Here is a 14,198-nt window from a genome sequence, read left to right on the forward strand (position 1 = left end):
GAGGATATAACACATTTCATAGTGGTGGGGGCTGTCTTTACAATTATAATACAAATAAATACTTTACTCTGCATGTTACACTTTGTGCTTTACAGGCGCATTATGCCTCTATGCTTCTTTATGATGAGTCAAAACCGGGATTAGTGAAACCTCAGATCTCTCCAAGAGAAACATTAATCACTATAGTTAAATAGACATTTTTGTTAAGGTCCGAAAATTGCAGGAGCGCAAAGCACTCAGAAGTCTTTGCCTTTCATCCGGTCGGATAAATAATATAGCTTAGTCCTCCAGCACGGCTCTTCCACAAAAGCAGCATGCAGTGCCCTAGGTCTATGCAGAGGACGGCACGCCACATGCTGCAACTACACAAGGGCCCATTGCAAGGGAGTATCCAGAAAAATAAAATACCCAAGCTTTATATGGTACTATATAAAGGAGCAAAGTGAGCTATCCTGGTCTTTCCTTTTGAAGTCTGTGAAAATTGTTCCCCTGATAAGAGTTTGCAAAAATAATGCAAAATTATGGTTTTTACAGCAGGAAAGAAACTTGGTCAAAAACTGCTTTTACTTATATTGTCGTTTGTCTTTTATTCTTTCCGTCTTTTCATTTTCCTTATTTCCTTATGTTCTTCTTTCTATCCACCTTTGTTCTCTACTTTCTTCTTTACATCCTACATTTATTTTCTTTCCATCTTTCTGTCTCTGTATCCTTTCAGTTCGTCTCTGTCTCTCTCTATTCTTTAAATTCATATTTCATTTTCTTTTCATATTTCCATATTCCACATTAACATTCATTTGTGTTCCACTTTTTCCATTTGATCATCCTCTTGTCCTTCCTTCCATTGTTAAATCTAAATCTCTTTCTTTCCAGATTTCTTTCATTATTTGCATTTTTTTCTTCCTTCGCTTTCACCCTCTATTTGCCTTGTGCTTTTTTTTTAATTTACCATTCTCACAAGTTTTGATTCTGTCGCCGCTTTTGGCTACTTCGGTACCCTCTGTCTGCCCCTCGGCCCCCCCCCCCCCCCCCTGCCCCCCAACACACACACTGTCTCAAGCTGCATCACAGTGATTATTCTTGTTTTTTTACTTGTTTGTTATTTTGTCCTGTGTTGATCTGCGAGTCACAGATCAAAGGAAGGGCCATGAAACACTTATCTGACACCCTCCCCATGCAACCCCCCCACCCCGTGCTTCCCTACACCTTTGGCCCATTGTCATTCTTTAGTTGATAATCAGACACATCAGAATGACAATGGGCCCGTACAAAGAGGGAGTGAGGTCGGGGAGGGGCTGCTGCAGCCTCGGAGAAGTGCGAGCTGGCACAGCATGCTGCCACCAAAATTACCGACAAAAGGCGTCCCTGAAAGAAATGCTCACTGACAACGGACAAGGGGCCCAAATAACGGGCAGTCCATGAAATTTACGGACGGTTGGTCACCCTAGTGTGTGCGTGAGTGAAGGGGTGAGTGATAGTGTGCATGGGGGGCCGTATAGAACAGAGTGAGCCAGCTCTATTCCTCTTATCAGCGATTGATTGCAAACACTGTAAAATTCATGAATTCAACATTGCGGGCGTATCATAAAACAAGCATTTGCAATGCAATCGGTCTCGCCTTTGGGACCTTATATGTATTTAGCTATGCAGCACATAAGCTTGGGTGCTGAAACATCTACTGTTCTTTACCATGGAGAGAAAGTAAGCACAAAACTGCGTGACACACCAGGTATGGGAACACATGGAGAGAAATATTGCCTTTCAGTGGGAAATGGTATAGCCCAAAGCTCTGTTTTTAATATAAAATCAGGGCCTTCGTGGTCATATCACTGAAAATACAAGATTTGAAAACCATATTAGTGTCTATGGGTGCTTGTGGAAGACAGTTTCTATGGACTGGAATACAGAGAATGCTAAAGTAATTCTGGTATTTTAATGACCTCTGCTGGTCATTTTCGATCAAAAAAGTTAAATAGAGGCAGTTGCGAGAATAATAAAAAAAGAAAGAGTCTCAGCTGAAAGCAATTCTGGTATTTTACTGACCTTTACTGGTCGTTTTCTATCAAGACAATTAAATAGAGGCAGTTGAACAAGCAGAAAGCAATTCTGGTATTTTATTGACCTCTACTGGTCGTTTGCTATCAAGACAGTTAAATAGAGGCAGTTGAACAGATCAAAAAGTCCCTAAGCGGAACCAGACAAGTCCTAGGGCTGATCTCCAGAGCCCACCAAAAACATACAAATATAAGTATATACAAGAGGTCTCGAATGCTCGACCTGAAAAGTATAATTCTATTTTCTGTACTATTTACAGCTTCACAGAATGTGTGTAAAGTGCACCTTACCTGACAGCAGTTGTAGACGCTGTACACTGGCACTGAGAGGAACTTGCAGGGCCTTCAGTCTCCGCTTGAGAGTTCAAAGAATAATGGCGGCATGAACTGGAGCTTAAACGAATGAACTAACCAATCCTGGAGCTTCTGTCAGAGAAGAGCTGGGATTGGTTTGAGCAGGTTAATCCAGCGCTCCTTTGCAGACAGGGAGCCTGTGCCTGCAATCCACCGGGCTGTTTTAAGGAACTGAGATGGGGGGCGTGGCCAAGATGGCGACCTCATGGGACGTGTCTATCCGCCGCTCCTGCCCTTCGCCCAGGCCCAAGTCCCATAGCCCCTTCTAACCAAGCAGCATCCCGGGAAGATTCACCCCACACCTCTCGGGGGCAGCACCGACCCCCGGAAAGCTTATTCAGCCCCCAGCACCAGACGGGCGGAGCACCGGCTGTGGCAGACAGCGGAGGACGAGAGCAGCCGCGGCCTGCGGGGCCTTCGGCGGGCACGAGCTGCCACACCTGAAGCCCACGAGCAGGCGCGCTACGAGGCCCAGGCTCCGGGAGATTCCGGGAGCGAGCTGTGCGATTTGGGAGTGCCGCTGCGGGGGTTCCTGACCCGCAGAGCTGCCCGGGGCACCCTAGCAGCACATTGGAGACTGCGGTGAGTCTCGCATAGCGCGGACGCAGGATTTGCCCCCTCACTGCGGCCCAGACCAATGGCCCGCTCGGCTCTCCCTCGTTGGGGTGAGGACTTGGTCCGACTTCTTGCGGGGGGGGTCTGCCCTAAGGCAAAAGAACGATGGATTTAACCCAGATCTCTTGACTGGGGGAGAATGTCTGCATTGTCAGCATTCCGTCCATCATTTGTTTATTGTAACGCTTTTCGCCCTAAGTGGGATGGGTATTCCCAGACGTGGGACCCGTGCTCACTACGCCACTGGAGTCAAGCTATCCTGGCTGATGACGGCTGATAGCCAGAAACCGGTCCTAGGATGCTTGATTCCGGTCCAGGGAAGACATGGCTTGGCAGTTCGGGCTGGACTGTTCCCATGAGGCACAGGGTCAAGACTGATTTGCATATGGCCATGTCGGAACTGGGGTGGCGTCCATCATTTGTTTGTTGTAACGCGGGGCACCCTAGCAGCACATTGGAGACTGTGGTGAGTCTCGCATAGCGCGGACGCCGGATTTGCCCCCTCACTGCAGCCCAGACCAATGGCCCGCTCGGCTCTCCCTCGTTGGGGTGAGGACTTGGCCCGACTTCTTGCGGGGGGGGGGGGGGGGGGGTCTGCCCTAAGGCCCCCGCCAACGACCCTGCACTGATCAGACTGCTCCTAGAGGGCCATCTGAGTAGACCACGAGGCCTATGCTGGTGCTTCTGCCCGCGCTCTGACACCCTGAGAGGCCCACACTTGGACAGCGCCCAGGTGTGGTTAGAGGCCGGGATTACACCGCCGCGAGCCCCCGCAGACTGGGTATAGCTCCATCCGCTGTGGCGCACAGAACTTCGGCGCCCGAGGAGATGGCGGCGACAGCCAAACAGCGTAAAGAAAGATCGGTGAGGGAGCTCCTGCTCAAGCCAGGGACAGAGGGCCCAGACACACCTCGCCTAAAAGGGGGTTCCCCCCCCAGAGAAGGGGCAGTCGGAGGGAGAAGGCCCAGTCACTCGCAGTATTCTTGAATCCCTGTTTGCCACACTTACCGGTGAATTCCACTCAATGAAAAAATAACTTTTGGCTGAGCTTCGAGAGCTTCGCAGGGATATAGACTCGGTGGGAGAGCGAGTGGACGATCTCGAGACCGGCGCAGCGGCCCGCGACAAAGAAATATCCCACCTCCAGCAAGAAGTTCTGTGCCTCCGAGACCAGCAGTTAGACCTCCAGGGCCATGCGGAGGATTTGGAGAACTGATCTCGGCGAAATAACATTAGAATCCGAGCGGTTCCGCAGGGCCTGGAGGGGGAAGATATCGAGGGCTTCGTGGAGGGCCTCTTCCACCACATACTAGGGGCCCCGGCAGACCAGAAGATCAAGCTCGACCGGACCCATAGGGTGGGTCTCCGGAGGCCGGCCACGGCCCCGCCACCGAACATTTTGACCTGCGTCCATAACTTTCAACTGAAGGAACAGATATTGCGCACGGCACGGGCCAATCACCCAGTGGAAGTCCATTCCTGTCGCCCCCTTCTGTTCCAGGACCTGGCGGTCTCCACATTGCAGAAGCGGCGGGAGTTCCGAACTGTCACAGAATTTCTCCGTTTCAAGGAGGTCCCCTACTCCTGGGGACATCCCTTCCAGATCATCTTTAAATGGGACGGTAAACTGAGGCAGCTACACTATCTCCAGGAAGCGACGGCCCTTCTCCGACGACGACACCAATACCACTGAGAAGACGAAGTCCCCAAGCTCCACCAATACGGCGAGCAGATGGCGACGAGTGGCAAAATCTCCTCCACACACCCGTCCCGGCCCGGATGCCATGGCGGAGTAGCGCAGAGCCGTTCTGGACTCACTAAGGACTCCCTAACAGTGGAGTGAGGTGAAGGGGTTTGATTTATAGGCTTATCCATTTCCCAGGATGCCATTGCACCTTAGTCTTGGGCCTGGAGGGGTTGGGGCGGCGGGGGGCTCCCACGGACTGTCTCACGTTCTCCCTTGGGGCTGAGTGCCCTGGACACTGGTACTTTTACCATGAAGGCGTGGATCTATCCACCTCTTCGGGACTTTCTCATGGGGTTTGCTTTGGGGTTAGGGTGGGGGGGGGGGGAAAGGTGGGGAAAGGTGGGCCTGGTGGTTCACAAATGGATACTGGGACGCCTTTTGGTCTGGCTGGTATTTGTCTACACTAACATTGATGTCCTTATTCAGCGCTGTGCTGTCTCTCCCAGCATTCTTGGTCTGGTGATGTGTGGTTGTATTGGCAGGTCTGATGTTGCTTACTCACACTGTTTCCCATGCATAGCCAAGATGTAAAAGTGGTCAATTTAAATGTGAAGGGCCTCAACAATCCGATAAAACGGCGGGCGATCCTGTCCTGTCTAGAAAACACTGGTTATCTGCTTGTTGCAGGAAACCCACCTTCTAACTAAAGATGCCCCTCGCATGAGGTCAAAAGCATTTCCCTTTCAATATTTCTCCTCTGCTGGGGTAAAAAAGGCAGGGGTGGCCATTCTCATATCTCACCGATGTAGGGGGGAGGTGAACGACAAAGTCGCAGAGATTAAGAGCAGACTCTTAGCTTATAGCATTTCTTTTGGCCACCAGAATGTGGTGGTGGGCTCTCTCTACGCACCCAACATGGGACAGGAACTATTTCTCAAGGCTGCACTCATCGACGTTATGGCTTCACAGCACCGTTTATTCCTGGTGGGGGGCGACTACAACCTAGTCACGGATGCCGCGAAGGATAGATCCCACTCCTCTTTCTCCCATAAAAGGGGAACTGTCCACTGCTGGGAAACACTGGCTGAGCGATATGGGCCTCATGGACCTCTGGAGGGCACAACATACCATGTCCGTACACTATACATTTTTCTCCCATGCACACAGATCATATGCTCGCCTAGACTACTTCCTCGGACCAACGGAGCTTCACTCCCTCGTCTGCGCGGCTGGCATAGAGCCCGCCGCCCTCTAAGACCATAATGCTACCACATTTCACATTGCACTCCCCACGAGCTATCGCTCACCCGGTAGTTGGAGGCTCCGAGAACACTTGCTACATAACAAAACTGTGACCCGGCAGATTTCCACACGCCTACAGGATTACTTTCAACTCAATGATACTGCTGATGTCACTCTTTCCACTCTATGGGAAGCCATGAAAACTGTCATCAGAGGGGAATTCATAGCTGTCTCAGCCGCAGAGAATAGGGACCGGAGAGAACTCAGGGCTACACTCGCAGCACAGGTTCAAAAGCTGGAACGGGTCCATAGTAGGACTACCGCCCCCAGGGTGTGGCGACAGCTCAAAGCCGCGAGGGCACAACTGGCCAAGCTGGACTTGGATAGAGCGGAGTATGCCACGGTTCGCCTAAAACATGCCTACTACGTGAGTGGGGATCGCACGGGTCGGCTACTCGCGAACAAGCTCAGAGCGAGACGGGAACGGACAAGGGTTGCCTCAATTAGAGTGGACGGACAAGGAGAAATCCAGTGGGACCAACTCATTGCTCAAGCCTTTAGAGAGTCTTGCGAGTCATTATACACCGCTGAACCTCCTTCGGAGCGAGATATCACTACCTACCTACAATCTATCAATATGTCCACGCTTAATGAGACCCAAATCGCATCCTTGGATGCACCCATACGCATTGAGGAGGTGATCGCGGCCATCTCTCGCCTCAAATTACTTAAATACCCGGGACCCGACGGATTCCCCGCTCTCTTCTATAAAACATTTTGTCACATCTTGGCCCCGATCCTCACACGGCTTTTTAATTCCTTTACGGGCCCTAATCCCATTCCATCCTCCATGCTTGCGGCCTCCATAGTGGTCCTGCCCAAGCCAGGTAAAGACAAACATTTATGCGGTTCCTATCGCCCGATCTCGCTGCTCAACATCGACTTCAAAATATTCATCAGCATTCTTGCCTCCCGACTGGGCCCATGCATGCTTAGTATCATAAAACCCGACCAAGCAGGGTTCATCCAAACGAGGCAATGCAGCGATAATACAAAACAAATTCTCCACCTCATAGATAAAGCACACTGTGCCCACCTAGACGCTATGCTATTAGCAATAGACGCGGAAAAAGTATTCGATCATGTGGATTGGAAGTTTCTTAGCCATACACTGTCCAAATTTGGGCTTGGGGATCGGTTCCGGGATTGGATTGGCTGCTGTTACAATAGTCCGGAAGCCACTATTAGGGTGAACGGGATAGCCTCTCGTCCATTCACGATTCAACGGGGAACTAGGCAGGGGTCCCCACCATCCCCACTGCTATTCGCACTATAAATCGAACCTCCAGCTCGAAGAATTCGAGATAATCCCACAATTCAGGAGATTCCCTTCGGGGGAGAACCCCACCCTGTCAGACTCTACGTGGATGATGTGATAGCGGCCCTCATAGATCCACGGGTGTCGTTGCCTGCCCTTATTTCCGAGCTGGATGCGTTCGGCCACCTCTCCGGCTTCCGTATGAATGCGAACAAATCCTTGATACTGAACCTCAACCTGTCTGCGAACGCTGCGAGTGTGTTTAACCCCGGAGGACGTACTATACAAGTTGGGACTCTATTCCCTACCTGGGACTCGAATTGGCTGCTACTATTCAGCAGACGACTCGGTTGAACTATGATAGATTAGTTCGCCAGGTCAAGAAAGACCTTGCGGCTTGGGGTAAGCATCCTCTCTCCTTGCTGGGTCGAATTGCGGCAGTAAAAATTTCCTTTCTGCCAAATGCTCTCTTCTTATTCCAGACCCTACCGGTCTCCCCTCCCAACGGGGTTCTCGCATCGTTGCAGCAGGATATCAACCGGTTTGTTTGGGCTGGGGCAAGGCCACGCATGGGTAGGGACCTGGGGTATTTGCGCCCGGACCAAGGAGGCCTAGAGATACCACACCTCCTGACATACTAAAGAGCGACTCAATTAAGATTCCTGGTAGAATGGTCCAGACTTGAATCGGAGAAGCGATGGCTTTTCCAGGACAGGGCTTTAGCCAGTATACGACTCTGGAAAGTCCCCTTCCTGCGGAAATCCCAACGCCCACAAGGACTTTGCGGCTCACCTTTCACCCAACTCCATCCTGGAGGCCTGGCATGTGGTGGCAACTACCAGGGATCTGACCACATTTCCTTCCCCTATGACACCGCTCTTTGGGAACAGCGATTTCACTCCGGGTACACCGGCGAACGCATTCAAAGCGTGGCAAGACTCCGGATGCACTTCTGCAGGCCACCTGGCATTATTCTGTTCGCCCAATTAAAAAACTATTACAATATTCCTGTAATCGAACGGTTCTGTTATTCGCCACTGGGTATTACAGACATCCATACATCCCCAGGTGAGCCGCCGACTTACCAAGTACGAGAAATAGCTTCTCACTCGGACAAGGGACTGATCTCCGATCTCTACGGCATGCTCCGGCCACTGGCACACTTCACACCGAGCCAGAAACTATGGCATAGGGAGCTGAGGGGCGACCTCACACCCAAAGATTGGGAGGGAATCTATTACAGGGCTAGACACACAGCATATAACGCAGCCAGCACAGAAACGGCTACGAAGATAGCGACATATTGGTATCACACCCCTGCACGTGCACATAGGTACAACCCTGCCAAGAGCCCGCAGTGCTGGAGAGGTTGTGACCAGGCCTGCATGCTTCTACACCTGTTATGGAACTGCCCTGCACTTCAGAACTATTGGACATCTATTCTTGACTCTATTGACTCTTTGTTTAACACAGAGGTCCCACGGCTACCGGTTTATGTTATCCTGGGCCCCCCTAACCCTATCACCTATCCACTCAAAAGTAGAAGGGGGCGTCAGATTGGAATGGCGCTTGGTGCAGCTCTACAAAATATACTTACACATTGGGGGTCCCCCAAAATTCCAACTCACACAGGGTGGTTGCACAGAATCTGGCACATCCTGGGGATGGAACGCATTACTGCAACCCTGAAGAACTCTACAGACTCATTCCCCAAAATCTGGGCATCGTTCATCTCACTACTGTCCACTGAATTTCATGAACTTACCCAACCGAAATACCTACGCGTCCTTCGCTTACAGGACCTTTGGACAGACACTGCCTCACACTCCACAAAATAGAGTACATCATGGACTAGCGATCAAGTCGACATCGACCACCATTACATCACCAGGCCTAGGGGAAGGGAAGAGGGGGCGGGCGGGGAAGTTGGTGGGAGTTTTTGCATTCTTTTTATTCATTTTTTCTCATTTGTTGGTTTTGTTGTGAAATTACCTAACTTCATTGCTGGGTCCGAATATCTCACTCCCGGCGACAGCATTCTTCCCCTCGATTTTGTTGTCAGGATGATACTCGTGGGTCTTACAAGATCGGCCATTGCACTTATACCCATGTATTGCTACTTTTGTTGAAATGTTGCAAATGCCAATAAATAAATTTAAACATAAAGAGCTCAGATGGGTATGGGCTGAAGTGCGCATGTTGGGCAGGCCGTCAAAGGAGAGCCGGCCAACCCGACATGCGCCCTTCGCACTTTAGGCTTTAGTTGTCCCTGATTCCCTGCTGCCAATCATCACAGGAATTGTCCACGCCCTCCCTGGCTCACACTTGCTTAGAACAGCACACGCACGGCACAACACCGCACTTTATGATAAAATGGTAAATACCATTTTATTAATTTACATTTGCTGCTGCGCTCTCAGCAGGCAGGGCGGCGCTCCTCAGTCGTAAGGGAGGAACCGCCCCTGTAAACAAATACTTCAAAGGCCACAAACAATGTCAAACAATACTGATAAGCTCCCCCTTTTCCTTATCAGCAAACCTCTGGGAACAGTCCACGCATTCAAGCAGGCCAGTCTCAGTCGTGTAGGGTTGGAGGTCTGAATGTAGAGTGCAAATGGGAAAGAGTTAGCAGTGTCAAGAAGGCAATGCAATTGGGAGGCATTATTATTTCAGGGATATTAGATAGGGCCGGCAGGTTGGTTACAGGTATGTAATTAGAAAGCTTGCTAGAGTCAAGTTTTTTTTTCTTCTAAAAGTGGAAATACCAACCCTTCTTTAGAGACAACCACCATCTGAATTGAAAAGTTGAGGATTAAGCAGGTAAATATGACAACGGGTGCAAACTGTTCATGTAGCCATGCTGGAGCTGGTTCTTAGAGGGTATCTTGAACAAAAGGAAGATGGTTTCAATCTGACTTTGAGAGGTGGCATGTAAACAGAAGGGGCAGTAGATCCATTACACTTAGCTCTCGTACCAGGTGGCCTTTTAGCAAATGCAGGTAACCCGTGACTTATCTTAAGGATCTTTTACAAAAAAGAAGATACTCAGGGCCTGACAAAGTTGGGGAGGCGGCTTTGTACCCTAATATCATCGCAATAACGAGGAAGCATTGGAGACAAACTTAAAGAGAATTCTGATGTGACACTGAGCTGCAGCAGTTTATCAGCCCAATAACACATTTTTGGTTTTTGGATGGCTTACCTGTAAACTCTAATTGAGCATCAATAGGCGTTTTTACATGTTATTGATGCTTCTTCCAAGGGAGTCCAATCTGCGATTTACCTCCTTCATTTTTGTTTTTAGTTCAGTGTTGAATCATGGAGCTACATGTGATTGTACCAAATATTTATGAAGCATGATAGAAGCTAAGATGGAAATTATAAAAGTAGAAATTAAGTCACAAAAACGGCTTTGCGTGTACCTGAGAAGTTCCTTTGTGAAGTGCCAAAAATACAAAATATGATCAGCCGCAGTATAAGAGGCAGTTTTATTCAGTCAAATAATCAATACAGATGAAAACACTTTTCTATTTTCACCAAGGAAATGTCATGGATCGGCGTTTGATTCTTTCACCCACTCTATACAAATCCTGTGCCACACTAAGAAAATTTGAAGTGAGGATTGTCAAAGGAGAGCACAGGTGAAGTCACAGGCAGGGCGAGGCAGAGAAATAGTCAATAGGACCTCATGAAATGTAGACAAATATGGAGGAACAGGGAGTCTGAGATAAGAAGAACCAAAATAAAGAAAGACAAAAATAAAAGTAACAAATAAAGTAGAGCCAGAAGAAAGCAGCCAAGATGTGCAGCCTGCAAAATATCATAATCACAATAGAAAGAGGGAGTCTACTCTAGAACCACAAATAGGGGTCACACAATAAAATGGCCAGAGAAAGCCAACAATAGAACTAAATATAAAGGGGGCACAAGGTGGGGATATTAAAGAGAGGGGCGTCCAAGAAAGAACTGCAGGGACAGATACAAAAAAGAGAGTCACAGACAACAGGAGCTCAAGACAGAGCCATGGAGGAGTCCAAAAACAGACAAAGATAGGTAAGGACCACACAGATCAAGTCGGAGAGACCCCTAGGCGAAGGAGAGGCTTCCAAGGGGAAGTAGGTCAAGACAGAACCACAGGTGAGAAGAGGCAAAAACAGATTTAAGACATTGAGCCCCATCGCAGAGCCGCAGACATCACTCCATTAAAGTGCAGCACACGGGGGAGGGAGTTCGAGATAGTGCCACGGCAGGGCGGTTTCAAGTTAAAGCCATGGATGGATATGTGGAACCGAAAAGAGGACCACTGCCAGACGAAGCCAAGATGGTGACAGTAGGAAAGAGCAGCCCAAGGAACGACATCATAAATGGGGCGGTTACAAACAAGCGGAGCCCAAGAACAGTCCAGGCCACAACAAAAGAAGCAAGATTACAGCGAAGAAAAGCAGAAGCTTAAGACCGCGCCAGAGAGCAGGGAAACCATAGTATTTATTGTAATACGGGCAACGCTGAACAGAACTAGCTGGAGAAGTCGTCAATACTGAACCATATGGGAGGGGCAGAGCAACACACAAGGGGGAAATCAAACAGATTAAGTTAGAGGTGGTGTAGCTCAAGCCACAGACAGGGAAAGACCAACAAGAACAAACACAACAAACATAAGATAAACAAACTGATGAAGGGAGCCCCTGACCGAGGCAAGGGAAGTATAAATAAAAATTACCAATCCATTCCACCAAGCGCTAAAGGCTCAAATTTTGATGGGATTACATACACAGAGGAGTCAATAATGGTACATGGACTGGGAGACAAACAGTAAAAAACATTTCTTAGGATCATGGTCAGAGAGTAGAGGTGATAAAATAGTTTTAAAAGGAAAGGCCACACGCTCAGGAAATACCCCACTGAAAACGCATAGGCCCAGGACATGAGAACAGGAAGAGTCGGCTTCCTATGCCTCACTAGCAGGAACACAGGACAATCGATCTCCATCTTCATTTCAATTTGAAACATGTAAATTGTACACAAGAAATGTGGTACTGTGTACAGTGGAATCATGACTCTTGAAAATGCACACAATAGGAATCTGCTCGCTTCATACAGCCATCTAGAGGAGGAGTAAAACATTATCTCCGACCTTCATTTCAACAGTGAGATGCCCGAGGTAAAAGGACACCATTTGCTAGAACACTGGAGCCTGCCATGTTCATGGAAAGAATGGAGCAGAACCAATTCCATACGGTGATTCAGCTCCGGATCCACTCTAGAGTGAACCCACCTGCATAAAAAGCGTTCTTTACCGAGAACATTAAACGGAATGGATAAAGAGAAAGCAACTTGGGCGGCAGAAATGACAAAAGTGCAAGAAAAGGAGGAGGGTTGTGAGTGACACTAAAGTGTAGGAGGAGGAGGGAAAGTACTGCTATGGTGAAAGTGCTTACATTTCAGCTGTTTGGTAATAGCACATAAGGTACAGTATTCAGAATACACATGAGTCAGAAGGCAAAGCTGCAATCACGCATAACACAACTGGACGCGGACACTTTAGCCAGGATATGAGCAGGTCATGGAGCCTAGAGGCAGCCCCTCTATTGGAGACATAGCCGGATCCACTCACAACAACTGGATTCCCTCATGTGCTTGGATTTCACCAGAATGTGAGCAGCTCAGGTAAGGCTAAGCGGGCAAATGAGCCAGCTCACTGCCCTATTTTTGAACCAGACAACACTGGCGATTCTGCAACTAGCTGGGCACGCGCTGCATGGAAGACAGGACGGAGAGGCCTAACCAGTGAACTGAAGCATCTTCCAGAGGAAGGCCAGGCAGTAAGCGTTCTCCTGACCACACAATGCCCATGGCAGGTAAGAGCAGGTTCAGTGTTAGTAGACCTCAAAACCCAGCAACGAATGTGACGTCTGAATTCGAGAGTTCAAGTACTGTTATACTGTGTTATGGCTTGGTCTCACTCAGGATTATATTTGCTGTAACAAAAATCAAACAGGAAAGAGCCCAAACAAGCACAAACCAGACCCAGAAGGTGTGCCGAAAAGGTGATTGGTGCTTGTTGACTACACGGTCGCTGAATATCAGCTTCATGTCCTTGCGGCTGCAGTACACCAGGAATGCTGGGATAATGTACTGGATGCCATTTCCAGCGTACGCCCCAGTGATGCCCACCAGGGATTCCAAGTCATGAGTGCAGAAAGCCACCAGGACTGGTGGCACCAAGGTGATGAGCGGGAATACTACTCTATCCACCACCCATGGGTACGTGCCCCCTTCCCGGTGGAAGAGAGTCTTCCAGTTGTTACGCAGTGTCACTGCAATGATGGGAAAGTTGGTGCTGATGGTGAAGACGGGAAAGAGCCCCAAGAAGTATCGGATGAAGGAGACGCTGATGATGTCACAGCTGGTGAAGTTGAGTGTGTACATGTCCATCAGGATATCGTTGCGGAAACAAAAGATGGCAGTGAAGGACAGAAGGCTGTAAAATGCAAGAATCAGGATGTAGTCCAGTAGCACAAGGCGTGTCAGATGCTTCTTGCTGGAGATGGGGGTGATGAGGGATGGCAAGGAGTGCTGGCACATGAAGGAATAGACGCACACCCCGAAGAGGTTCCGAACCCCTGAGAACTGGGCAATGGGAGGATGACCTTGCCCCTGTCCCTTGCTGATTCGGATGAGAGCCAGGATGATCATAATGATGAAAGCTAAAAAGAGGAAAAGTTATGTTAGCAAAGTTCAAGGCTCTACAGGGCACAACAGCTTAGTGTAACAATAGAACATAAACATATAATCTGGGGCGACAGTGTCGACATACGTTTTCTGTTGAAAGAACCAAAACTAACAATTTTAGTAAATCCACTTACATAGAACAGCTACATAGTAGATAATCAACTTAAGTGCTTTATATGAGAACCTTAAAATAGTCGCT

At 48.9% G+C, this 14,198-nt stretch overlaps 1 protein-coding gene across 3 annotated transcripts in view; it reads right to left on the reverse strand.

Moving 5' to 3' along the window:
• SLC38A12 (solute carrier family 38 member 12) overlaps positions 1 to 14,198 on the reverse strand; it is a 593,784-nt gene that overhangs the window by 49,343 nt on the left and 530,243 nt on the right. For 2 of the 3 annotated variants that reach the window (XM_085617086.1, XM_085617087.1), the window contains exon 10: positions 10,739 to 13,974. The exons of the other annotated variant lie outside the window; for it this stretch is intronic. In XM_085617086.1, the coding sequence (XP_085473212.1) occupies positions 13,214 to 13,974 (761 nt within the window). In that variant the 3' untranslated portion in view covers positions 10,739 to 13,213. Of the gene's footprint in view, positions 1 to 10,738; positions 13,975 to 14,198 lie in introns of those variants that run through there. 3 annotated transcript variants of the gene reach the window in all.

The sequence above is a fragment of the Triturus cristatus genome, chromosome 7 (assembly GCF_964204655.1).
Source record: "Triturus cristatus chromosome 7, aTriCri1.1, whole genome shotgun sequence".
NCBI classification, from domain to species: domain Eukaryota; kingdom Metazoa; phylum Chordata; class Amphibia; order Caudata; family Salamandridae; genus Triturus; species Triturus cristatus.